This window comes from Semicossyphus pulcher, unplaced genomic scaffold (genome assembly GCF_022749685.1).
Source record: "Semicossyphus pulcher isolate SPU_LCO1_2020_fin unplaced genomic scaffold, fSemPul1.0.p SCAF_13, whole genome shotgun sequence".
In the NCBI taxonomy this organism is placed as follows: domain Eukaryota; kingdom Metazoa; phylum Chordata; class Actinopteri; order Labriformes; family Labridae; genus Semicossyphus; species Semicossyphus pulcher.
The window spans coordinates 7,880,184-7,906,058 of record NW_027211637.1 but is presented as its reverse complement, the minus strand read 5'-3'; the positions used below and the strand labels follow the sequence as shown (position 1 = coordinate 7,906,058).

General features: G+C 40.7%; 2 protein-coding genes across 2 annotated transcripts in view; one reads left to right on the top strand and one right to left on the bottom strand.

Moving 5' to 3' along the window:
* snphb (syntaphilin b) overlaps positions 1-9,076 on the bottom strand; it is a 31,272-nt gene extending 22,196 nt beyond the window's left edge. The window contains exon 1 of the mRNA XM_069660960.1: positions 9,044-9,076. The gene's annotated coding sequence lies outside the window, so the exon portion shown is untranslated. The remainder of the gene's footprint in view (positions 1-9,043) is intronic.
* Positions 9,077-14,611: 5,535 nt separating this feature from the next.
* The window catches only part of lamb2l (laminin, beta 2-like), a 59,776-nt gene continuing 48,512 nt past the window's right edge, over positions 14,612-25,875 (top strand). Inside the window, exons 1-2 of the mRNA XM_069659610.1 lie at positions 14,612-14,754; positions 25,279-25,358. Coding sequence (XP_069515711.1) covers positions 25,319-25,358 — 40 coding nt within the window. The 5' untranslated portion in view covers positions 14,612-14,754; positions 25,279-25,318. The remainder of the gene's footprint in view (positions 14,755-25,278; positions 25,359-25,875) is intronic.

Genomic DNA, 25,875 nt, shown 5'->3' with positions numbered 1-25,875 from the left:
ACAGACTGTTTGACAGCCTCAGGATGCAACACTGAGTCACTGCTGGTAATCCAGCACTGTGGATGTATGTAGGCCTGAATTGTGTCCTGCGAGTGTTGCTCATCCAAAGCGCCTCTGGTGCTTTGCAGCACTGTGCCAGTCTGGGGTTTGGCATCTGATCAGTGAGACGCTGAATCATGGATCAATGCTATTTATTTGAACTACTGTGTGAATGATCCTTCCCTTTGTGTTGGTGCTCATGTTGTATCATGTAGAGGCCACATTGTGCTGAGTCAGGGTGCATAACAGCTAGCTGAGCTCTATCTTACAAGTCTCTTAACTTAAACATGTATCTGTGATTGATGACAAGAGGTGTCAATTCAGTTGTGTTCAATTCAAGTGTGCCGTTTAGGTGTAGAACTTTTGCAGTTAACTGTCTAATTGTTCACTTGAATCATCAAATCATGAATCCTAATTTTTCTAAATCAATGTTCAGAAAATGTTTTTAACGATACCATACTTCCTAGGGATGTAACAATACACTCCCAATCCTGATACTGGGTTCACGATACGATTTACTCATGACACAATTTTCTCATATTTATAAAGAAATAAATTAAAATAATCCTTTTTAATTATGAGGTTGTATAGTTTATCTATTGTGATCATAGACTGTATTAAAAGATGGACGACGTGACAGCACGACATGAGTCAAACTATAAAATCAAAATACACGCCAGATAATTTTTTCTCAAACATGGTTTCTGTCATTATAGCTAGTTCTTATCATACTGATTTACATCCAAGTTATTTGATGCTGTCAAAAAGATGATTGACAGCTCTGTTGACAAATACGGCTCCTGCAGCCGATCAGTTCCGGGTGAGCAGAGCGGTGGACGATCCGTGAGTGGAAACGTAACTAAAACGATCACTACAGTCATTGAAGTTTCCATACCTGTGAACGTTAACCTCAGACCAACACAGAGAAGCTGTTCTGCTGTTAAACACGCCGGCGTGCAGGATCCTTGCTGTTTTTTCAGTAAGTTAAGTGTGTGTTTGGGTTAGCGGAAGTGGCTACGGCCGCTTAATTCGCCGATCTCTACAGCGCAGTCTCTGGCTCCATATGACATCACCATCGCAAGATGGCAGCGCCTATCACAGGGGCTATTTTGGCATCAATTTCGTACAATGGGAGCAGATGGAGACGCGTTGTCCATCTATATATACAGTCCATTGATTGTGACGTCAAAAAAAAAAGAGGAAATTATAGCCTATATGACAAATGCAGTGTGCCATTATGCTCACATATACAATTAACAAGAAAAAGCACGTTATAGCAACCTACTGTTACCACTCTTGGTCCTCCAACTCAGACACCCGCATACAAGTATAGAGAGTTCAGGTGGTGCGACATGTTTCTTTATATAATAAATTCAAACAGACCTGTGGCGTTCAAATGTATTTCTAATCAGTATGAGGAGCCTGGTGACGGTAACTTTTGGAAACAAAGGCTAAAGTCTTCTACTTCCGGTCGACACACAACCTCACGCCGTGTGAGGCAGGTGCAGCTGCTACATAAACAGTTCGGGCATGCTCGCTCCGTGGACGGTCCGTTTATGTGGCCACAGCCTTAACCAACACCAGCGCGAGGTGTCGATGATAACAGGAATACATTCACTGAAAAAACTGCCTCGTGCGACTGAAAAGCCCTGAATATGTAACCTAGCCGACACTGCATGTGGCAGCAGCAGCAGCAGCAGCAGCAGCAGCATCGCGTGCTAAAAGTTTACATACATGTGACAAAACAGCAGTAGTACACAAACCAATGGCTGACGTCAGGGTGGCTATGTCCACATCTTACATACAGCCTATGATGACATCTATGTGATACAACTTTTATGGGTTAAAAGAGATAAACATAATTCATGGGTATGTGAAAGCATGGGTGTTGTTAGATTTTGAAAAAGCCTAACACGTGAATAATTGAAGGGTAGGAGGATTCTGTCTGAAGTAGTCGACCAATAACAGGCTTATACACGCAGTTTAAATCCTGAGAGTTCATCAAAATGACAACAGCATTAAGCCACCGTGCTGCACATTCATAGAGCTGAATGCAGCCCTGCATCTCATTCTCCAAGCCAAAGTCAGACTGGATCTGACTAGATGAAGATGATGACTCATTCCCTTTGACTGCACAGTCAGCAGCTTCTATTAGCCAGCTGCTGGGGAAACACAAAACTGTGACCCACCTTTTGTGGTACTTTAAGTGCTTAATACTCACAAGAACAAGACGGTGAAGTTATTAATATGAAAATGACATTTTCACTGGTGAAAGTTCAATTCAACTGTAATCATTTTAGTGCAAACTTAGTGAAATGTACAGTGTTACTACTCGGTTTAGGCTGTTTATTTCAAGATAAAAACAAGGGTATTTTCCCATGCAGATATTCGCTTTTCATAGCTGTAACACATTAATAACATGAAGCATGGCTCAGTTCTCAGTGTCCCAGTAAGCCCTGACAGTGTTCATGGCTTAGTGGGACATGAACATTCACACATTCATGTCAGTACTAACAGTGCTTTCCTGTGGTTTGTCCTTCTGTGCCATATTGTATCCACTACTCACAGACTGTATAGTACTATTTGGCAGCCCTTATAAGTATATGGCCGTCTAGCATTTTATTAGACATCTCTTTTTCATTCCCATTTTGGCATTGTTCCAGGGAGCACTCAGATGGGATTGTAACACAGAACATTCTGTAACTTTCATAAACCTAAACTCCTTTTTATCCTCAAGTTGTTCGTGGCTACGCCTGTCAAGCTTTCGCACTGGCATGTAAATATTATGGCGTTTTCAACTATAACAGTGACAGATGTTCCAAGGAAAATAATAGTACATTTCTGGAAAAATAGTTCCCAAATATCAGAGAGAAGTCGACAGAAAGGACGACAATACGCATTTGAAAGCTACATCCTGAATATAATTTGTCAGCGGAGTGTTGAGGATATAAATATCGAGGCAAAAGCTCACTGGTCCCAGTGCGAGCGTCAGACACCCCACGTCCTGACTATTCATGTTGAGGACAATCATATACAGGAACGACATTGTTCTTGTACAGCACAGTAAGTCAATATGTTGTTTTATTTTAAGCTCATGCTTAGTTATGACTCCCTATAACTTTCATTATCTAATAAATTTTAGCCCATTGCTAGCAAAAATTAATTATTACCACTTTTTCATTTTGTTTAAAGCGCGTCAGGATATCGCTCACATATCGTGGGCTTGATCCAAACACTGTATCCCCTAAAGGCACCACAGGAAAGCCCAACAAAATCCTGCACAAGTTTGCCACAACAATGGCACAAACCAAGGGGTGGTGAAATAAAGGCTGTGCCGATATCATCGGTGGTGGTAGCGAAGGCCTGACAAGATCGCAAGTGTAGACCAGTTGACTGTCTTCAACAATTTTTAAACAATGTCCGACGTCTCTCCTGTCGAGTTTTTGGATTCGGAAAAGCGAATAATATGACACCCACCTCTAAATTTTGAGGATATCTGCTGTAGGACTTATGAAAAATGGTTTCGGCATTTCTCCTTGTTCTGAAAAATTGACCGCCCTCTTGCTCTTTTAGTTACTGTTGCTGACGTAGGATTGGACAGTGGCCGTTCAAGGGAGGGGCTTAGCGAAGGGTAAATAGGGAATGACCTTTTGTCCCTGGCGTTGACTTTCTGCGGCACAACTTTTTTTTTTCATATTAATCAGTGTTCTCTGCATTGCTGGAGCAGCTAGCAATCCACGTGTGACAGAAGCAACAGAGTCTCAGTACTGCCGCCTGGATGGTACTTAGTACTGGACACTTTCTATGAAAAATTTGGCAACTGGCTGTGTGCTGCTGCATATAAAAAATGTGCATTTGGAAAACCAACCACTAAGTTCTCATCTTTGACACCCTCTAAAAACAAACATAAAAATACTATTTGAAATGGCTCCATTAAACCGCACATTAGAACTTTGTACATAAATTTTCTTCCTCACCTTACTGCCCCCTGAGGCCAGAGGACAAACAAACACCTGCTGCAACTATGTGCAGACATTACTGAGAAATGCAGTGCTGTGGGTGTTTATGCCCCATCAGCCACAATGGGCAACCAATGAGCAAACACTTAACAGCACAGTTGGACACAGAGGTGAGATTTATAGTTTGTCAGCATGGCAGTATGTTTTGTTTTAACAGCTACTTCACTTAGTTCTTCTTTGCTGTCTCCTACGCAGTGGATAAAAAAGTCTCAAAAAGGTAGCGTCTAGTCTGCCTGGCACTGTGTCTGTATAGTACTGCCAGATGGAGCTGACAGGTGGTATTTGAGCACCAGTTGCACACTCAGTAACAAAATATTAGTGATTTTCATTGTGGACATTCACCGCTCTAATGTGTTGAAAAATTAAGACATACTTAAAAGAGATAATTAAAAGAATCTCTTTATGATCAAGAGACACATAAAGAACTTATGTGAAGTTAATATGAGGGTTTTCTGGACCCTTTCCGTCCACTACGAAGTGTCCATGTTCTTTCTTTGCACATTTATCAAGCAACAAGAACTGGTGTGATGCATGCTGGCATGTGTAGCAACTGCAGTGAGGCTGTCTGCGCTGTCAAAAGTCAATCACTCTACAATTTGTTGTTTAGACCTCTGAAGTGGCTGCATTTGCAATGGAGAAGAGAACAACACTTTCCTTTATGCCTGTATTAGTCTGTGAGCATGCACGTAGTCCAAGAGTGAAGGTACATTAGAGTGAATAACAGTGCTGCAGGAGAAGAGTCAGGCGTATACTAGCTCTACATTACATTTCTACGCTGTAAACACAGGCTGCAAAAAACCTTTGGCACTCTCATTGTTTGTGCACAGATCAGGCCGGTCCTGCAGAGTCACCACAGTGCTGCAGCAGATGCTGACAAGCTTAGCGAGGATCCAGCAGAACACAGCAAAAAAAAAGCTACAGCACTCTTCTAACTGAAACATTAATCAACACGTAATGCAAAGACTGAAAGAGGGAAATAGAGAGGAGGGAGAGGAAAGTCTGTTAAAGCATTTATTCCTTGAGCGAATATTTTTAATAATGAGGCTGATTTTCTGGTAATTAGCTTCATCATCATCTGATTTGAACACGATTTGGCGGCATGTTCTGGGTAAAATGCAAAGGCATTTAGTTATACATCTCTCTTATCTGAGATGATTGGCAAAGTGATAATCTTAATCAGGTCAAAAGCTCTAAATATATTTCTCCATGGGTTTGTCATTAGTGAGCCGAGCAGCAGCGATTAAAAGCATGCCAGAGCGCTGCAGTCTAAGTGATCGTGCTAATAGTCTGTGTGAACTACTTTCCTCAAAGGCAAGACGGGCAGAAAGCATTGATAAAAACAGGAAATCAATACCCACAATCACGCTAATACCATGTGGGAGGAGACTAAAGACTGCACACATTAATCTCTTCCTCTGTCTCTGCTTCGCGCCTACATCAGGCTCCATTCAGGATGATGATGCAAAGATAGACTGTGACGGCAGTTATTCTTTTTTTATCCTTTTCTTTACAATAAAAGTAGCACTATATCCTCCTTATGATGAGGGGAAACATGCAAGGAAACACTTGCTTACATACAGCAGAGACAAAGCAACATTAACCTTCATAGCAACTTTTAGGGCATTGTTTCACTTTTACAGTCTGCTTTCTCACATGCAGCGAATAGTGAATCTAAATGTTCAAGTTGCAAACCACTGAATCCACTGACCAAGACACCTTTTAACTAAGTCTGTTTGATGTCCGAGTGAGCCCATGTGAGCGGGTAATTGTCCTGGATGTTTTGCTGCTTCATGCTCTTTTTCTGCTCACCCTCAGATATGTGTATATAATGGTGGGTATGTCCTCATGCATGCTTTAATGACGAAAAAACAACCACCACTACAGTAAAAACCTCCTAGTTCCCTTTTTTCAAGCTCCAGCTAAGGGCCACTCCTCGCCTAAACTGAACATAGTATTTATGGCAGCTGAAAACGAGTCTTACAAAGACAACATCCCGCTATGTTTAATATGTGTGATAGGGCAAGGTCGGAGCTGAGTGTCCGCAATTCTTATGAGAAAACAGCAGTGTTGCATTTAGGCCTTGTTAAGATTGCTTGTTAAATCTGATTGTATGCAGTTTGATTTTATAAAGTCTGGACAAGAAAATATTTTTTTGCAAATTGGATCCGACTTGGAGGTGGCTTGAAATACGATTCCAGTTGGATTGTTTTAAAGGGGTCATATCTTTTGAATGGATATTCTCATATTTAGCATACCAAACATGTTTGGGAGTTTATTGTTCACAGTGAAAAAGTGAAAACTGCATAATTCCGTGTTTTTCCAGAATTATTTTTTTTAAAAGGTAACCTCTGAAATGGGCTGTTCAGAACAGCTGCAGGTTTCTATGTAGAAATTTGCTTTCGCTGAAATCGGGGCAATCATCATTCACCGTCCTTCACCTCAGGTGGCGTCGCACTAACTTGTAGTCAAGTCGTTGTCAATATTTCAACTTCCATTCCGATACCGCCTGGCGATTCTGGCTCGTACATATAAGGCAAAATAACCAATCCTAGAGCAGCCATGTTCTCTACAACTTTGGAGTGACAGTGCAGTGCGGGGAGGGGCTATGCTGTCACCCCAAATACTGTCAGCCAATCGTGGATAAGGTCTAACCTTTGAATGGCAAAACGGCTTGTTCGTTTCAGGAGGAAGGAGAGGCTCTGAAAAATAATACAATTAAAATAGATTTTTAAAATGAAACATACTTTACCAACATGATTCAAAAATGCATTAGAATAACAGAAAATTGATTGCACAGCTAAAATATGTCCCCTCTCATGGCAGGTCTGGTTGCTCTGACTGGTCAAATTTCAGATTTAGTCAGTGTGTTTTTCACTCTCAATGTGACACACAAGATGATGTAAGAGTGTCAGAGTGACAGAAGTGCATCTGAGAGGCTGAGCAGAATATAAGAGCTTCTCGCCGAGTTTTTCTGGTGCGACAGAAGAGATCCGTAATGCGAATTGACAGCACAATTGATTGAAGGGCTAAAGTAAGCATCTCCAGAAAATCACCAGCATACATAGTTACCTATGTCACAACCACAGCAGTCCCAAGCAGATAGGTCAGTGATGTTTGGCTAATCAATTGCAAATAAAGATGCCTACAGTCAGTCATAAACTGGACTGGAATATATTGCATAATTCAGCCTCCACAAACCTCATCGAACTTTTCAAAATAAACTGCAACCGCAGAATCACAAGTCCACATTCAACCTGTGCTGAGGTGTCTGTAGTAGAGTCTGCTCCCCTTTTTAAAATGCTCGAGAACTGCTGTGTCATCTCATGAAGGATAATTAAACTCACACACTTGTCTTTTCCCCCCACAGCTACTCATCGGTTAGTAACACCATTTACAATTAACGTATAGTGCAAACAACTGAGATTTGAAGTGACATGTTTTTCCCGCTTGTACAGGCTTAAACCCCTTTGACAGAAGTGCTGTTCTCTCCCCTGCAGAAACAGCAGCAGGTGTGATAAGCACTTCAAACCTTTGGTCCAGCAGAGAAAGGGGAATAAAAAACACAAATTACACAAATTGAAATCAGTTGTTGCTTGTTGCCCTGTGAGATACCTGCTGCAGTCTGAAGTATGTATGCACAAACCACTACTGATATCTGATACCTTTTCAATACTGAATCATTAGCTGGATCAGGTATCAGGAAAATTGGTCCTATGTTTAGAGACTCTATACTAAGAGTTCTTATACTGAAAAGGCATACGAGTAAAAGGCCTACGCGCATAAGGGGTCAAACTACTACAAAGTGACTGAAAACAGCTGCAAAGAGACTCAAAGCAACATCCAGATGAGAAACAACTACAAATAGAAGTAATAAAGACTACAAAGCGACTCATAACATCTGAAAATAGACGCAAAACCCAGACAAAGCACTTCCTTTCGTCTGGGTGTGTTGCTGCTTTGTTGATATAGGTGGGTGGGGGCTTTTAAGAATATCAAATGGGTTATGTTTTTGCAAAATTTTTCTGCCATATAAAATGTGTTGTGCCTGTTACTTTTTTTTTGGATGTGATGTGCACTTCTGGAAAACTGAAATTTCTGCGTCTTAACCAAACTTTCTCGGCCCAGCTGGTCACAGCAGATGGCTGTTTACCAATTGGTCTGATTCTGCACGAGATTTCTGCCTGTTAGAAGGAAGTTTTTCTTTGCCACTGTTTATTACATTTTAAAAAATAATTCCCTTTTCTGTTGTCTAAAAAAGTAAACATCTAGAGAGTTTCTGCATCCATTCAGAAAAATGCTTACTTCAGTAAATATTGTGCAGCAAGTATAGGACTACAAGAGAGTTGCATGCCTGCAAAGGTGAGATTATTTGCAGCTCTGAGTGGCTACATTGGTGTGTGGTGACAGCATTTATTCAGAGTTGGTGTGGGCCTGTGCTGGTGGTGCCCTATGTGAAATGTTTTCATAGGGGCCACAATACCCGGTGTCGCCCCTGGCTGCAAGGTCATTCTGCAGCGCCAGACAACCTGTCACGAGTCTGATGTCACATACTTTTAGTCTAAAACACAGTGTACTTTTCCTTCACGTCCAAAGAAATATTAAATATCTCTCCTGTCATGACGCTGACACTGGTGGCAACATGTAGCCTATCTGACGCACACAGGCCCTGGGGAGTGAAACGCTTAAAAATGGGCGCACAGGATGACACGACGTGTAAACATCTGCCGGTGCGCACTGCGCAGCATCCCTCCATCAGCTGCACCACAATAAACACACAGCCTTAGCCTTAGCCTACAGAACACACCGGGCTTTGAATAACCTGCAAGCTCCACACATTTCCTGCACGGTTACTCCATTCATGTATTATTTCTAGTCCTTGATGCACACAACACCCTCCACTCCAAAGGCGCATCCTCTGCAAAATGACAGCTCTGCCGCGGCCAATGACACTGGTGCTTTCAATGACAAGACCAGGCCTCGCTTACCTGAGCCCCCTTTCCCGTAGCGCTGTTAGTCCATTAGCGGCTCCATCGCCTCGGTTTTTCTTGTTTCCTTGCGGTTCTTCGCCCAAAAGCTCCGCTGGATGGAGCGGTGATCGCGGCTCACACACCCGGGCAGGAGGGGAGGAGAGGAGAGCGGAGAAGGGGGCTGGGCCAGGGGGATGCAGGAGGTGCGCTGGATGGCTGCATCGTGAGGACAGGCACGAGGGTATATGGATGGAAGCATCTGCGTCACGTTACGTCGTTTTTTTATTTAAAGGGCAACACAACTCGAATGGTTGTAGAAGGCATACAGGGTTCTGCTTCCGCAATGTTACTTCTCTCACCACACACAAAACTGAGTGATAGACAGAAGTGGTTGTTATAATTGTAGGGATGTCAATCAGCACTTCATAAAGATGTCAGCTACAGTGCAAACATGGTAAAACTGTAATTAGATTAGACTATACTTAATTAAGCCTTAAATAATGTATGATGATGCTGTAGTTCACCATAGAACAGTGGTCCACCAATCACAGGATCTTTCAACTCACCTCAAGCCTCATTTCCAAAGGAATGCCATATTTTGGTATTAAGGTAAAAAAAACTTCGCTCAAAATACAGCGATGGAACACTTTTAGGATTGATGATACTTCATTGATTTTTGAGAAGCATTATTGCCACCATCAGACACAACCTGAGAGTATATAGGCTACTTAGGAAAAACACATTACAGAAATGTTAGGTTACTAGGAGAGATAATGTGAAATGATTGGCTAAAAAGTTAACTAAATTCATTTAAAAAAAAGAGATTAAAAAGAGTGGATGGAAGACAGAGAATAATCTGGCTCTTATTAGTAATCAATAGCCAAAATCTGATCAGGACTTCTGTGATTCCAACTCTTTTTGTAGATTTTTCTCTTATTACTCTTAGAGTAATGTGGGACATTTAAACTTTTAGCCTGTCAACACACTTGTAAGCCTATGTAAGTGTTAACATAACGTTAACATTATCAGTAGTATATAAGTCGACGTACAGCATTGAACAGCCCCACAGCGCTACTATCATAGCTGCTAGCATTGCTGTTAGCATGTTTTGAGTCTTGTTGTACATAGGCTATATCATGTTTTAAGAGCTTTTTCACAAATACTAGCATCCTACCATTATAGCTAACATGATTCAACAATCTAGCATTGACACTGTAAGCTGTTAGCATGTTCATGTTATACACAGCAGTGACTAAGAAGAGCCTCACAAAGCTGCTAAAATAGATGTAGCCTCTTTATTGTAGACTCTCAGCCTTAAATTAGCAGATGCAACGAGCAAAAGTAAAGAAAAGAAATCTGTCTTTAACTTTCAAATGCACTCTGTCAATGTCTGTCATCTGGCATGTCACTGTCTCCATATTGCTGCCATACTGAAAGTCCTTTGAGCTGCAGTGGCCCGTGGCTAACCAGTCATGACTTTGCAGGGCGCCACTGGTCCCCCATAAAGTGTCAACTCTTTTTGCTCACATGACCTTGTTGTAATCCCCTGACAATTGAACTTAAGAGGAGGGGCATGAGATGGGGGATTGGGAAGGAAAGAAAAGAGCGTATATGCATTACAATTCAGGTCAACAAGTGGACGGAAGGAATGATGTCCCGAAGTGCAACTTTTGTTTTGGCGACTTGGGTTCTTCCTTTGCCAATGATACACCCTCTAACTGAGTTCTTAGTAATTGTTTTCAACCTAACCACAACAACTTCACAGTTACATCGTGAAATTTCAGCAGTTCATCTTTTGTATTCAGGTAATGCTTTTTATTACAAAATCTCAGATGACCCTGCTGTGCTGAACTAACATTACCTGGCTGTGACTTTCAGCTGCAGCCTCCACATGGAGGCATCTGTGGGAGAGCAGTTTTCTCACTAGAGGGCAGACCTCGATCAAATTTGGAAGCAAATTTGTGTTCAGCAAAGAAAAGGTGGCAAAGACTGTGCTAAAAGCACTGAATGTCTTTTGAGTACACTGTGGTAATCTTCAATTTTACCCATAGGTCCCAGTGTAGGTATTTCAGCTATTCAGAACATTGCCCAAAGCGTCACACTGTCTCCATTGGCTTGCCTTCTTCCCATAGTGCATCCTGGTGCCATGTCTTCCCCAGGTAAGTGACACACATGCACCAGGCCATCCACATGATGTTAGAACATGATTCATCAGACCAGGCCACCTTCTTCCATTACTCTGTGGTCCAGTTCTGATGCTCACATGTCCATTGTAGGCGCTTTCGGAGGTGGACAGGGGTCAGCATGGGCACCCTGACCAGTCTGCGGCTACGCAGCCCCATACACAACAAACTGCAATGCACTGTGTGTTCTGACACCTTCTATCTGAACCAGCATTGACTTTTCAGCAGTTTTAGCAACAGTAGCTCTCAGGGCCACAGGACTCACACAGGCCAGCCTTTTCTCCACACATGCATCAAGGAGTTTTGGCTGCCCATGACCCTGTCGTCAGTTCACCAGTTTTCTTTCCTTGGACCACTTTTGGTAGGTAATGACCCCTGCAGACCGGGAACACCCCACAAGAGCTGCAGTTTTAGAGATGCTCTGACCCAGTCGTCTAGCCATCAGAGTTTGGCCCTTGTCAAAGTCGCTCACATCCTTACACTTTTCCTGCTTCCAACACATCAACTTTGACGACAATAAGTTCACCTGCTACCATATCCCACCCACCGACAGGTGCCACTGTAACAAGATAATCAATGTTATTCAGTGGACCGGTCAGTGGTCATAATGTTTTGGCTGATCGATGTATACTGCATTGTGAAATTAACAAAAAAGTCTGTTAAAGGATCCGTTTTCATGACTTCAAGTTGATTTACATTGTTCTTGACTCACCCTTGTTAATCCTTATGTTTACAGTATGCAGATTTAAAAGATAGCATGAATTACTTACTGCTGGTAATATTGATGCATAAACATTAGCTTAGGCTACAGCCAGCTAGTAGCTGTAACAGTAGTGAATAGAAGCATTTAAGGCCGCTTAACAAAAACATTTTAAACAGCATTAAAAAGTTTAACTTGCCACATCAGAAGAAAACTTTACTTTATTTTTGATGCTTCTTTTCCTCTCGCACAAATGTTTAGTAATTTCCACATAGAGCTATTTAACATATTGGACCTTTAAATTAGAACATGCACTCACACTGAGAGCGCAGATTACACGAAAGCACGTGTAGAATGGAAAGAAGAGGGTAACCGGGGTTTTCAACTGTTCATTTTCGCTTTCTGAGTGTGTGTAGCAATCAGGTTAAACACCACCTCCTCCAGGTGTTTTCCCAGCCACAGAGTATGGCTCTGAATGAAATTACAGCCTCTGCTTCCCACCAGCGTTCTCACTTCTCTCTTCTTCCATGTATTTGCATAACCATGTCTCTTTTGGGCTGCCTTTCAGAGGTTCCTAATTTCTTCTGCTCTTTTCATCCATGTCAATTTTCAGTGATATTACCTGGTGCCATCTATTTATTTATGTCATTACTTATCCACTGAACACTGTCCTTGATGCATAAATAGTACTGTGAAATATAGTAAGCTTACACTCAATTACAACCTACAGCACAAGTGTACTTGCTGTTATTGTTGAGTTTGTATTACAGGATAAGGCTGCTCTACATAAGTGTTGATAATTATGGATTCCCACCATTCCTGGGCTTCACCTTGCACAACCTACAATGACTCCTGACTATGTGCTTGACACCTACTCCTCTCTCCTCTGTTTTTACTCCCTCGCACTCTGCCTCATTTTAGTTTAGCTCAACCCAGCTCATTACTTATGCCTGTGTCTGTCCTTCCAGTTTGCATCTTCAGACCTAAACACACGCATACATCAGCCCTTTGCAAAGGAGACTGTCATCGTATTAGGCGGCTGCTGGTCGGGGTTATTTGATATGTATCAGTTGACTCGGCTGGCACCACATAATGACCCTGGTGATGGAGATTGTCATCATCTCTTGATAATTCCATGGTACAAATCCTGTCAGTGATGAGCTATCCCACTATCTTCCCTCTGTAGAGTAGGACCGACCTGTATGCTGTTAAAGGAGAAATAATTTATACCTCTTATAGTGTAATATATAATCTATGCTGCTACTTTCACATTGGATAAAGCCAAATGGGTAACAAGAAGTAACATTTGCAAATTAAAAAGCAAAAACAGTTAGATGGGCATTTAAAGTGTGCAGACCTTGACCAAGGCCAATATTAAGTGTTGACCTATGTAGACCTGCAAGCACTATTACGCTAACTTTGAACAACTTTTAAAAGACTTAAGTCGGACACCTATTCACATTTTAAGACATTTTAATCACAGCCTATAACATTTAGGAAAATTCAGGCTACTATCTGTGGACATTGTGGCTGCAATGTTAGCTGGTTTAGCATTATGAGCTAGGAAACAGCTAAAGAGGCATTTCCTTCTTTCTACTTCCAACTCTTAATTTGTCACATTTCACATGAAGATGAATCAGCAATTTTTCATTTCAAATGAGCCAATGTGCAAGGTAAAAATGAACAATTACCATAAGACCCAAGGCTTTATAGACAAGCAATTGGCCCAGGATATAACTTCTTGTAGTACAGCTCAAGGCTATGTTTTTTCGTTGATGGGACTTTCGCAACTTTCTGCAAGGCACACTGGCAGGTGATACAAGGATAAACATAAACACACACACACACACACACACACACACACACACACACACACACACAAGGATTAAATTTCCTTATATGGCGTAACCAGGATGTTTTGTCAAATCTAGTTACAGTAAAATTAGGTAAATTGACATTTAAGTCAAATTTGTAATAGCCTATTCAAAACTTGAACTGAGTTGTTAGCTGAGAACTAAGCTGTTTGTAAAGCTAAGTATAAAGAAAAGAAAAGACAGCCTACATGATGATTATGTAGCCTATAACTTTTGGTCATTGATGGGCATTGGTATGGGCTGCAAAGGTAAGGGCCAATAACATACTGGGGTCTTGACAAGCCAGTGTCAAATTAAAAATGCCTGATGTGAAAGAGCATATATTCAGGCCTGTAGAGGCATCTTTACACTTTCATCTTCAAACTTTAGCTCAAAGTGAAACTCTTTCTCTTGCAGCCAGGTGAAAAGTAATGTAAAATTATAGCACAAGACCATGTGCTTATAAAGTGAATGTGGTATATTCTTTTCTCTATCTATTAAATTACAACTTATTTCATACAGTGATATTTTAACAGTTTCTGCATGAACTTACTTTTGTTTACCTATGCTTGTCTTAAAGTGACAGTCAAGTTTCTGTTTTGAAAGTCTCCATATGTGCCATAGTAAATTCAGCACTTTTCAGGTTAGTGGAATATCTGAGTAATCTTTACCTAGCACAGTGGGCTTGGCTTTACAGTGCTGGGTGGGGTCCTGCACTGTGTAAGGGAACTAACAGAGTACCTGCTCCTGGTTTCCCGAGATAGCAGTGTTTGCGGCCGGTGACTCTCGGGGCTCCACCTCCTCCCGTCCGGCTGAATCCTGTAACTACTGTACCGCTACAGACCGGAGACCGAACTCATTCAAGCGGTGCGGGACCGCAGCGGGACGGCGTGTGTGGGAGAGTGAGTGTGTGTGAGAAAGAAAGTTTGTGTGTGTGAGAGTGTGTGAGAGAGAGAGAGAGAGGGAGAGGAGTTGCAGGAAACTACCGAGCAGGTGAGTGCTCCATCTTTTCCTTCCGTCTTTCCTAACGTTTCTCTCACGCGCGCACCTCAGTGAACTCAAACGGCAGAAATCACTGTTGTACACTAACTTTAATTACCGTACTATTCCTACAGGGGCAGTGAGTTCATGCTGCTATCCTGCTTTTAAGCGACTTCAAAAAGAACCATATTACTGTAACTTTAAGCTTAGTACCACTGTAAATATTTCTCCTTCTGTAAATTCTTATTTCTTGCGCACTTTGTGGTGGTTTTATGCTAGCTTTTTTTTTCTTTTGGACTGTTAGCTTGCCGTAGCGCACCTCTTTTTGAACGAAAGCTAAATTCAAATAATGTGAACACCTTTGCAAGGCTTTTGTAAAGTAAAGATAGCCTCAAACTTTTGAGTAATGATTTGAGGTCATGTAATAACACAAGTTGTCGGATTTGAATAGAGCTGTTACTTTAAATGCCCTTTCAATGGTTTGGCTAGCCAGACTAACTAGCTAATACAGCCCTAATATTGTGGTACACCTGTAGGCTATATTGACAGTATGATCATTTAACTTAGCCTAACTGATGTGTCATATTTTAGATATATTTGATATATTATTATATCTTATATTCATTTTAAGTCTGAGGCAACACATGTAACAAGTGCACCTTGAATACTTCATAAGCTTAAAAAGTATATTTTAGTCTTATTGTAGAAAGTGTCTTTGTGCAGACCTAACACCAGGGTTTCCCGTGTGCATTCAGCCTAATTTGTTGATGTTCACCGATATGGAGCTTACAAAAGTGTAAAGCACACTGACTGAATTATATGTGTTAAAACATGAGGTAGCCTAATCTTTAGGCAAATTATATGTTTTATACCAAATCAAAGCAAAGAGTTGGATTGTTGTCTGTGGCATGTGCGGGAGAAACTTGAATCGAGAGTAACACTTTTTAATTAATGACTTGCAGTGTGTGTAGGCTTTGTGTGTGTGCGTGTGTGTATGTGTTTGTGTGAACCTGCACTCTCACTCACACCAGCGGGTCACTTATAGCTGGGAGGCAGAATTTCTGACACTGTTGCACACATTCCTACCAGATTAACCAGCAGTAGTTTAATGGAGTGCACGGCTCAGATTTACAATCCAAAATGGTATGAATGAATTTTTTTCTGAAAGGGAAGGATCACTGACACAGTGATGTGTTTTTTCTGGAACACACTTCAACACGTGCCCTTAAGCTTACACTAGGTGCCATCATGTAGCTATCTTGGAGAAACCTGTGGTTCAAATTAGGTGGGGGACATTTCTTGGGAAGAGACAAGCATTTTTAACTGTTCAATAAGGGCAGAAAGTCCTTTAAAGAAGGCCATACTGACATTTATTTCTTTTCACCAGCTTGTCAGGGTATTTAGACATGTGTGTGTTTGGAGCTACATGTTCCCATGGCCCTTGAAGGCTTAGTCTAACTTTAATCAGCTCAAGGACCTGGCCTCTTGCCCTACTATTGGGATCAGCTCTAACCTGAAGGGTTAAGAGGATCCATGGGGCACCCAGACCCTAACTAGCTGGCCATGTGTGTAAGAGGGTCACTGGTTGGTGGCTGCTTTTCCTAATGAAGTATAGATTGACCCATATATGGCTTTTTATGACATATTGTGAAGACACACTGTTGACTTTAGATCTGTTTTGTTAAAGGACCCCACCAGTCGGTTTGCTTGTGTAACTCAAATAAATGAACTGTCTGCTTTGATAAGACTATTTGTTAAGGCCAATCCTGCCCTAAAGCTGAATGTATGATGTCCTTCTCAGTATAATCAAATAGATATATTACAAAAGTCGTAATGTATCAATCATGAGTTTTAAAATCCAATTATTTTATTAATTTTAAAGGGAAAAAGTCCCAGATTACTAATCATAATATTTTAAAGTCTCTGTTAGTTGATTTATATTATGTTCTTTAGTGAACTGAAACAAGTGGGCTGATGGATGTAGGAAAAGTGTATTTAAAGCTGAAATGGCTGTCAGCACTGTAAATTGTAAGAACATGAGTATTACACAGTGCAAAGCCACTGGTAAATAGCAGGTGTGACTGATGGTTCTAATGTTTTTGTGCGTAATGGAAGTTCTCAGATGCTCCAATTTTGATTCAGTAGATTTGATTTAACTGTAATCCCACTGGTGATGTAGGCTGAGCAGTAGGGCAAATGTAGAGGTCAGGTAGGATTTGTGTCTTTGTGTTTGAATAATCTATAGATCAGGTAGCCTCTCCTGAGACTGCTTGCTGCTGTCTACCACCTTACGCTCTATCAGTGCGTCTTTGATATCTGAGCCTCCGTCAGGGCCTCTGCGGGCTGAGACTCATAGACATTTCCCCTGATATAAATCAAGCCTTGTTTGCAGCACGCTGACACGAGAGACAGATTACAGCTACATCTTTTTCACGTCTGTCTCTTTTGCCCTTTTTTTCCAGTTTGTTTCTCGGAATAAAATAAATAAATAATTATATATATATATATATATATATATATATATATAATAATCAAATAATAAAATGTTTATTATCTGAAAAATAATTTATTGATTACTAAGTATTTAGACATATATATATAGTATTTTAAATGTTAAATTAAAATGCTCAAATTGATGTCTTTGCAGCCTGCCTAGGTTTGTCAGCTAATCATAATCACATTTCATCACATCAACCTCTCACACAAATGTACTATGACAGTTTAATTATGCATCATCACAAACACACCAACAAACACATGCACACACATTTAGGGGACATTTACTCTGGAAACATCACATCACAGATAGCCTCATCTATAACAGGAAATGCAATTTCCTTATGTGTTAGTGAGAAAGTCGCCCAGAAACCCCGCCTATGTCTTGTATAAGCAGGAAGTTTCTCTACCCATTGATTGCCCGTCTGCTTTTTAGATTACTTCCAAAACTATAATAAAAGGCTTTCAAATCTGAGACATAACTCAGTAACAACAAGATACATTTCATCAATATCAGGCATACCAGTCAGCATGATTCGCTTAATTTATACAGATTAGCTTAACTGGTTGAATATTAACTGATTAATGAAGTGGAGGCAACACACTTAAAGAAGTAAATTTGTTATCATAAATTACAGCCAAGGAGCATAAGTTATAGATGGGTTTCTAAGCCATGTAATTGTGAAATGTAAACACACAGTGAGTAGAAAATGAAACAGGATCACTGGATTGGGTCACAAATCGTAAGGGAGGGAAAATGTTCATACTCCCACTACTTCCTGTAGTCTTTATGTAGCCAACAGTGTAGTAATAGACGTTTTGCCAGCATGAGTGTCAAACAGTAATTTTACAGGTTTGTAGGAGGTTCCTTCCTTTTGGGACTCTGAACATCATTAGGATATGTGTCAGTGCCATGGCTACACTTTCATTTTCAGCGTGTGATCTTAGCTAAAGCTCTACGTGGCTAATCCTCATTTCAATGACCTTCTCTACCAGACTTAATGCTGCAGCAGTAACTGTGGCATTAAAGCATAAAATTATTATAGACATTAACTTGTTTTGTTAAGAGGAATGGGCGAGTTTATATCAGTCAGTGCCAGAAAGAGTGTTAAGCAGGTTGTAAAGACTCAATTAGTGTCATAATTTGATTGTTTGCAGATCTGATTTGTAGCCTTATGTTACCTCTCCTGCCAGGCATGTCGCCAACGATGATGAGGCACAAACCCAGAGTTGCCCAGTTCATTTCCATCTCTCACTTACTAATTGCTTGGCTTTCCAGTCCAAACATGAGTGTGGTGAATGTGTATGCTCTAAATTTAATAATCACAAAGGCTCCTCACTTGCTATTGTCTGGTCATGCCCTCAAATGAGCTTTATGCCTTCATCTTGGGTGTGTCCCAACTCCCAAGGTTGGTTAAAGATTAATTTCTGTGATAAATCACTTAAGAACCTAAACTGCATAGTGGATTTCAGAGTAGATCTGATACAGAGTGTGGTTGTTGGAGTGAAACAGAGAACAACAAGGACAGAAACTGCACTGCATGTTTATGAAAAGAAATTCACATTCTTAAGTTTTGTTGTGGTGTGTGTGTGTGTGTGTGTGTGTGTGTGTGTGTGTGTGTGTGTGTGTGTGTGTGTGTGTATTTGTTTGTCTCAAAGGCAGGGCCAGGTATAGCCAGACTGATACAGGGTAGATTGTAGAAGGCTAAAATATACCGATTACCAATCGTATTAAGAAGGCTACTTTCTTAAACAAATACGTTTTCTACAGTATATGTCAACCAGTTCTAGTGCAGACCACTGCTCAGTTCAGCCTTGAATTTCTACTACATGTCCTGCAGACAGTGCCACATTATTGTAAACTATGGAGTTGGAGCTCTCTGCTGTCATATGTAGGTCCTTATGGCTAACAATCTTTGCGAAACCAAATATTTGTTTGGTGCTAGCAGCAGGGAGGGGCTTGCAAATGCCGATAATTGTAAACCTAACAGGTCTATAGAGGTCATATAATTAAGGTTAAGACACAACACTAGTCGGCACCAACCAGGAGCAAGAAAAACCACAGGACTGACATGGGTAAAGGGACTTGCTGCTGCTAAGGATGCTAGCATTGCTGACAATCTGTCTGGGCTGTTGCAGTAGAAATGAAACTGTCTTGACTTGCTAAAAAGTTGAGCAACCCAAAAGCACCAGACAAAGACAATCTCTGGCTAGGTTACTGGTCTGTGAGTACATAGGTGGTTGTAAAAATAAAGGCTAAGTAAGCCCAGCAGTATGTCATCTGTCTTCTTTCTTTCACTGTAATATGAATGAATCAGGAGTAAACATTCAGACTTTTTCAGTCAAATTTTCGTTTTTGGCAATGTATGTAGCTGATTAGGACATTTTTGAAGGAAAGCTTAAACTTTGACACTAAGGTTAAATTAAATTCCTTTAATTGAAGTCATTGTGTTTGTGTGGTCTGTGTCCATCAAGTAAAGCAGATGGCTGAATTGTAGTCTGGTCATTGTTGTCACCAAGTTTTTCCTGATCACTGAATGAATCATCTCTGGACATACCTTCCAAATGTTACTGGTATCATTGAGTGTTACCTTAAAGTATGGGATAAAAAACAGCTATAAGTGGGGGACGCAAATTAATTTCAGGTGAAAGTAATCAAAGAAGATTCAAGAGTTTATTGTCATATGCACGGTAAAAACACAGCGGTTACACCATACAATGAAATTTTCACTTCTTTAATCTCCCTTCAAGCAACAGTAAAACACAATTCAAATAAATCAAATAAAAAAAATTGGAGAAAGTGTATGAATAGTTAGTTTAAATATAAAGGATAAATGGTTGAAAAGGGTATAAGTAAAGGATGAATGGTAAAGTGTCCAGCCTCTGTCATTCCAAGGTAGTAGTATGAATGCTAACTTGACTTGAACACTTTACACATAGGCTACGTTTAGAGTCTAAATAATTACAGAGACTATGGTCTAAACTTTAGCCAAAGTCTCTATAATCATCATTATATTACAGAGACCCAACAGTTGAACCATGACTAAGCAATGCAAACAGTGGCAAGGAAACAGGCAGACAATTCAACTAGAGCCATGTTCAAGGAGGGCGGCCCTCTGCCTTGATATCTGGTTGTAATACTTAAGACATATGGAACATGATGGGTATTGTTGATGGAGTTGTACATGAGCTTATTTGACAGAGGAAATTTGTACAGACATCTCGGTCTGTGGTTGCCGGTGTTATTCATCTGATGTATCTCATTATCCCTGACAGTGGTGCAGGTAGAGGCAGCTGTAATTACAGTCACCTTTGCTTTCCCTATAGTTTCAAAGGAAAGCTAACTTCCTCGATGAGCTCATCTGAACGATCCAAACCCATTTAGCAACTGTGACTCAAGATGCGTTATATTGGCATTGTGCTTGGTAGCGCAGTCTGAAGCTCTGTGTTTGATGTGTACACAAACTCAGACACACACACAGAGTCAGGCTTATCATGTTATTGAGTTCCAAGATATGGGAGCCTGGGATTGTTTGGACTAGTGTCTCAAGATTTCCTGGCTTTGTCTGACTGCTTAACAGAAGTTATGATGGTGGCAATGAACTTTCTGCAGGTTTCCTCTTGTCTTGTTGTCGTGACTGTGTGTGTGTGTGTTTGCATTTAAGTCTTTGCTGAAGGTCTAACTCAGATTTATTTTACTGATACTGTAGTTTTTCCTTAATACCTGGCGGTATGGCTGCATGTTTGTGAAGTGGAGGATTAAGAATGTGTAAATAGGAGCAGACTGGAATGACTGATAAAGTATTCAACTTTAGTATGTTTGAAATCAGTCACTGCTCTGGATTTTTCTCTTCACGTTTGTGATGGAAGACTTTCTCCTGGTGTCACTTTTATACATCAGGAGCATATTTAAGTCAACTGTATTTCGCCAATACAGGAGCCAGTGAGTGGAAGTGCAGTGATTAAAATACTTACACATGATGAAGGTTTCAGGAAACCTCTAATTAATTAGTGCAGCATTTGCACCAGTAGCTACGCTGGCCTCTTCTTTAGCTGCTGTGTGACATGTTGAGCCTCTTCATCCCCCTCTTTTGCAGAGTTCAAAGGTTACATCACCAGAGAGCTGTGAATGTGAAAGCTGCTTTGTTCTCCCTTGCAATTTTGTATTATTTGGCTAGCCTGAATCACACACATGCATGCACATAACCCCCACATGAATATAACCCATCTTACAAGTAGAGGCACAAACACCCACCTTCTCATTTCTTTCTCTCTCTTTTGTAATCTTGTCTAAGCACCAGTAGTTTATGCAAAGTTTGGAATTTTTTAAAAACTTTATTCATGAACTTTTTTTTTTTTCATTACACGAAGAGTCGGCTAAAAGAAAAAAGGAAACAAAATAAGAACTTCAACGCAAACAAATATAAGGTCATCAGAGCTACTGTGAGGAGCTTTTCGCTGGTTATGAAACAGACTGAAATTAATAATATAGTTATTTTTAATGCCTGAAACTGCTCGCGGGGGGGGTAGGTGTCAGACGAAGCGATTAACTGCGCGCTGCCTTTGTTTACAGTTTCCAGGGCAGAAATTTAAAGCGAGTGATACATATGACTATTAAAGAAAGTAGAGATTTAAAAAAAAAACCCCATTTAAGCATGTGCAGGACAAACCGCCAGTTAGCATAGCTTAGCACCAAAACTTAGATGTTTTAAAGTCAGCTTTAGAACTGCTGGTTGATTCATTTTCTAAAACCAGGACCGAGTCAGGCTAAGCAAAGCTAACTGGCCGCTAGCATTAGCCCTATATTAACTTAAAAACATGTGGTGTACATTTTCTCAGCTTACTCTTCAAATAAGTTTATTTTCCTAAAGTTCAAAGGTTGTAATTTTAAACAACTATCCGATGATAAACCACTTATAAAGCACAAGAAGAAAAGCAGTGGAGGCAGATAACAGGTGATTTGCTCATCCCTTATTTGCTTATGTTGGGATGTGCCATTGTGACTCAGGGCAGCCTGCTCATCATTAAAACAGGTGACTGGAGATTTGTCCTTGTTAAATTAGTGCACTGAAGTACACGCTACTATTGCAGCAGATGACAATGCAGATTGCATTGCTCAGAGCAGCTTCTGAGGAGTGTGGCATGTTGGAATGAGTCAGTGCTTGGGCCTAGGACTATGTCAGTAATATTGTGTTGGAATACAAGCTCCTCCTTTTCACTTCTCGAGTACTCTTTGATGATTAAATGCCAGTATTAGAATATGAAAATTGAAGTGCCCATTCCTACTTTGAATCACTCTCTTCCTGAATATTTGGGAATTCTACTAAAATGTGTGGAAAATCTTCTACAGCCAACTCTTGAACAGTTTTATGGAGAGGGTGTTTTTATCTTTCAGGACAGATAGCAGTAGAGTTAGGCGAACCTTTCATCTGTCGGTCGGCTCCTCTTGCTAAGTGTCCTTGTTGGTGCAGTGGAGTGGGCGATGGTGGTACTGCACTCAAGCTCTGTGGCCTAGTTTAACCCAGATAAAAAAAAATGTCCCTCCGTCCCTGTCAGGGTAACTTCTTTATCCTTTTTTTCCCATTTGTTTCTAGTAGGTTTTCCACCCTCTCTTCTCTCTCTACGTCTTTTAACTTTCTCTCCCTCCCTCTCTCTCTGGCCTCCTCTCTGCCTCTCTCACCGTTCACTTTCCCCCAGTGTCCAGAAGAAAGGGGTGGTGCATTCCAAAAGCCTGGAGACCATTCCCCTCTTTCAGCCAGTGGCCCACAGAGTGACAGAAGAATTAGAATAAGAATAGCTGTCCATTCACCCCAGTGCCCCAGTGACGAGCCGGAGGGAGCGAGGGAGGGCGAAGCGGAGGGAGGAGAGAAATGAAAGGGGGGTCCCCGCACACACTCTGCGTTCCCATTGGTCGGCGGTGTTCCCTCTGTTTTTACATCGCTGCCGTCAGTTGTGCTTTCAAGTTTGTTTTACATATTCTGGCGCACATACTCACCACACATGTGCATGCACGCGTAAATATACACATTGGGGTTTGGGGCCTGCACACGTGCACACACCAGGGAGACAGGAACCTACACACAGACACACTGCATTTGGGAGTTAACAGATCTGACCACGCAGTGCAGAGGAGAGGTGACCTGTGGCTGTGTGAGTATGAAGCTACAATCATCTATTTGATGGATGGACTGAAACGTATTTTATGTGTAAAACATCAGCTCTTTTTATATCCGGCTGTTTGTTGGTGGATTACTCTTGTGGTAAAGATTTTAGATTCAAATGTGACCTTGTGCTGTCACCGCCTCTGTAGGTCGCCTGTGGCTAAACTGTAAACTCTTTAACTATGCAGCTGTTAAAATGTAACTGTATTGTAGTAGTTTAACAGTGCAGCAGGTGGTTTTACAGTTTCTTAACTTATGGCTTTGGAGTAACACAGAAGTTAATTTAAAAAAATGGTCATTTAAGGTATGATAATGATAGCAATTACTCATCTTAATGTCTCGGGGGAGGTTTGTTTTTTTTTGTTTTTTTACATCTTATGAAATTTTAGTAACATCAAGTAAGTTTTTAATATTGTCATATTTTCTGGTCAGCTCATCTCTGTCCTTATTGTATCAGAGAGACTTCAGCACTCTTTGCAAATCTCTCCACTCAGACAGAGTGAAGAGGGGCCCCTGTGCACCAGGCCCAAAGAAGGGTGGGTTTACCACCTCTCCTCATCTCAAATAACTCATATTATTAAAAATAACTTGAGCATTTTCAATATGCTTGTTGGGTAGTGTTACTCCTTGTATTTTAAGATCTGTTCTAACATTTTTGCAGGTGCAAACCTGCAAACTTGTGAGGCTTTTGATGAGTTTCTGGCTGCTTCCCGCCTTTATGTTTTTGTTTGTCTTGAATCAGGTGCACCTTATTTTTTCTTTTCCATGTTTTGCTGTTTATACTTTTGCATCCTGCAAAATCCATCCTTTCCTCACATGTTCCTTTGTCTTAAATCTGTGGTTCATGACTGGCATGTTAACTTACACCAGGTAAATTAGAGCAGTTTTCAGTGTTTTATCTAAATCTAATGAGTGAGAACTTGTCTCACTTTTAATAGAACAGCACTGTTAAAAAAATAATGGACTTGTCAGTGTGGATGATATTTTGCATTTCATACATAACTCTTTCCAACTAATCCAATGGATTTTTAAATAGTTTATTTAGTGGGGGAAGCAGATGAATTATCCTAAACATGAAAGAAAACCCTTGGACAGTAGTAATAAGTTCTTATATTCTGTTGCACTATCACTGCAGGGTGAACATGCACAACATGGTAATCTGAAAATTACTGTGAGCAGCAAGTAAAATGTGTTAAGTTGTAATAGTGATGAAGTAAAAGTAAAAACATCGTTCAGGCTCTTATATGACATTTGCATATTAATGTCAAGAAAACAAATCCCTTAATGTTATGGAAGTATTAAAGAACTTAATACACATGTAAATCCATTGAACTGTGATGCTGAGATGTCGTGGGGTCCGTGCTCAGTGCTCCTGCCTTTGACAGTGTGAGCGCAGGGCCATGTGGAGCTCTTATTGCCAAGCTGAGTGTGAGAAATGCTTTCCAACAGAGACCTTCTTTAGATCACAAACCATGATTAGTGAGAAAGGTTAAGCTACTTGAAAATGGAAGAAATCTTATTTGTCAGTTGTCGGAGAACAAGGCAGTTCTCCCGCTCACTACAATGGCTTATAGAGACTGCAGCAGCAACCCTCGCTGTGAAGTGCGTCTTTCGTTTAGTCCGTCCTTCTTGCCTTCCTGTAAACACTTCTCCTTGTCTCAGAGGTCACACTGGTTTAGTCTTTGACATGAGCAGTGTGTGTTCTTGTCTGTCAATGTTTGTGTCTACACACAGTCAGACACAAACACACATTGCACAAACAATTCCTCTGGTTTGAAACTGCAGGCTGACATGACCCTGGCAGCTTTACTAAATGAGACCCTAAATGTTTTATTGATTTCTTTGTCACACTTGTATTATTTGTGTCTGTTTGTTACAGCCAAAGAGACAGCCTGGTGTCCTATTGTCCAGGCATCCAGATGTCCAACATGGCCACGTATCTGAGCCTCCTCATGCTGGGTGAGTAGAAGTTATAAATCAGTTTTGTCTTTTTTTCTTTAAGGGTGTTTTCACGTCTCATTTAGGCCTCTTGAAACACCCGCAAATGAGACTATGGTTTGGTTCCAGTCCAATTTAATTAGTGTGGTATGGTTGTGGCGTGAAAGCAAAGCAGACCACAGAATAATTGATATACGTATGTTTAAGCATTAATTTAAAAGCTTATCTGCTGATCACGAACCTACAGGAACACTATAAGTTGAAGTTGTATAATGAGGCAGGATCATGTGGTTACTCTGTTAACACTTACAGTTTTGGCATTAACACCTGAGTTGATTAATCACACTGCACATACAGTATTATGACTGTGTGTTCATAAAAATGAGTGGAACATTGTGATTACAGTAATTATCTGATACAACCTTCCCCCTCCTGTCTCTACCTGTCTATTATATATAAGTTTGCCTCAATATTTATGAGGCCCAGTTGCAGACAAAATCAGGTTCATTTAACAAGTTGTTCACATTCAAGGCTTTCA